Raw genomic sequence first — 249 nt, 5'->3', positions numbered from 1 at the left:
GCAGTAGCGGTTCTGGTTGGACACACGGGTAGAGAAGCCCACGCCGCAGGAGGCCGAGCAGGCACTCCACTCCGTGCCCCACTCCTGGCAGGCATATGGCAGTGGTGGGGACACTGCCCTGGGGGCTGGATGAAAAGAGATGGGGGGGAAAAAGAGTAGTTGGAGCCGGGTGCTGTACAGCATACTCTGCAGCTGCTGCGGGCACAGCCCTGCGTGGCAGAAAAATGCACAGTGAGGGGTTTCCTGCTG

General features: G+C 61.8%; 1 protein-coding gene across 1 annotated transcript in view; it reads right to left on the bottom strand.

Moving 5' to 3' along the window:
• LOC104274786 (WNT1-inducible-signaling pathway protein 2-like) overlaps positions 1 to 249 on the bottom strand; it is a 17,625-nt gene that overhangs the window by 4,925 nt on the left and 12,451 nt on the right. The window contains exon 3 of the mRNA XM_009870517.1: positions 3 to 125. Coding sequence (XP_009868819.1) covers positions 3 to 125 — 123 coding nt within the window. The remainder of the gene's footprint in view (positions 1 to 2; positions 126 to 249) is intronic.

The sequence above is a fragment of the Apaloderma vittatum genome, unplaced genomic scaffold (genome assembly GCF_000703405.1).
Source record: "Apaloderma vittatum isolate BGI_N311 unplaced genomic scaffold, ASM70340v1 scaffold21745, whole genome shotgun sequence".
Taxonomy (NCBI): Eukaryota; Metazoa; Chordata; class Aves; order Trogoniformes; family Trogonidae; genus Apaloderma; species Apaloderma vittatum.
Note: the sequence above shows the minus strand (reverse complement) of the source record. Positions and strands in the feature narration are given on the sequence as shown.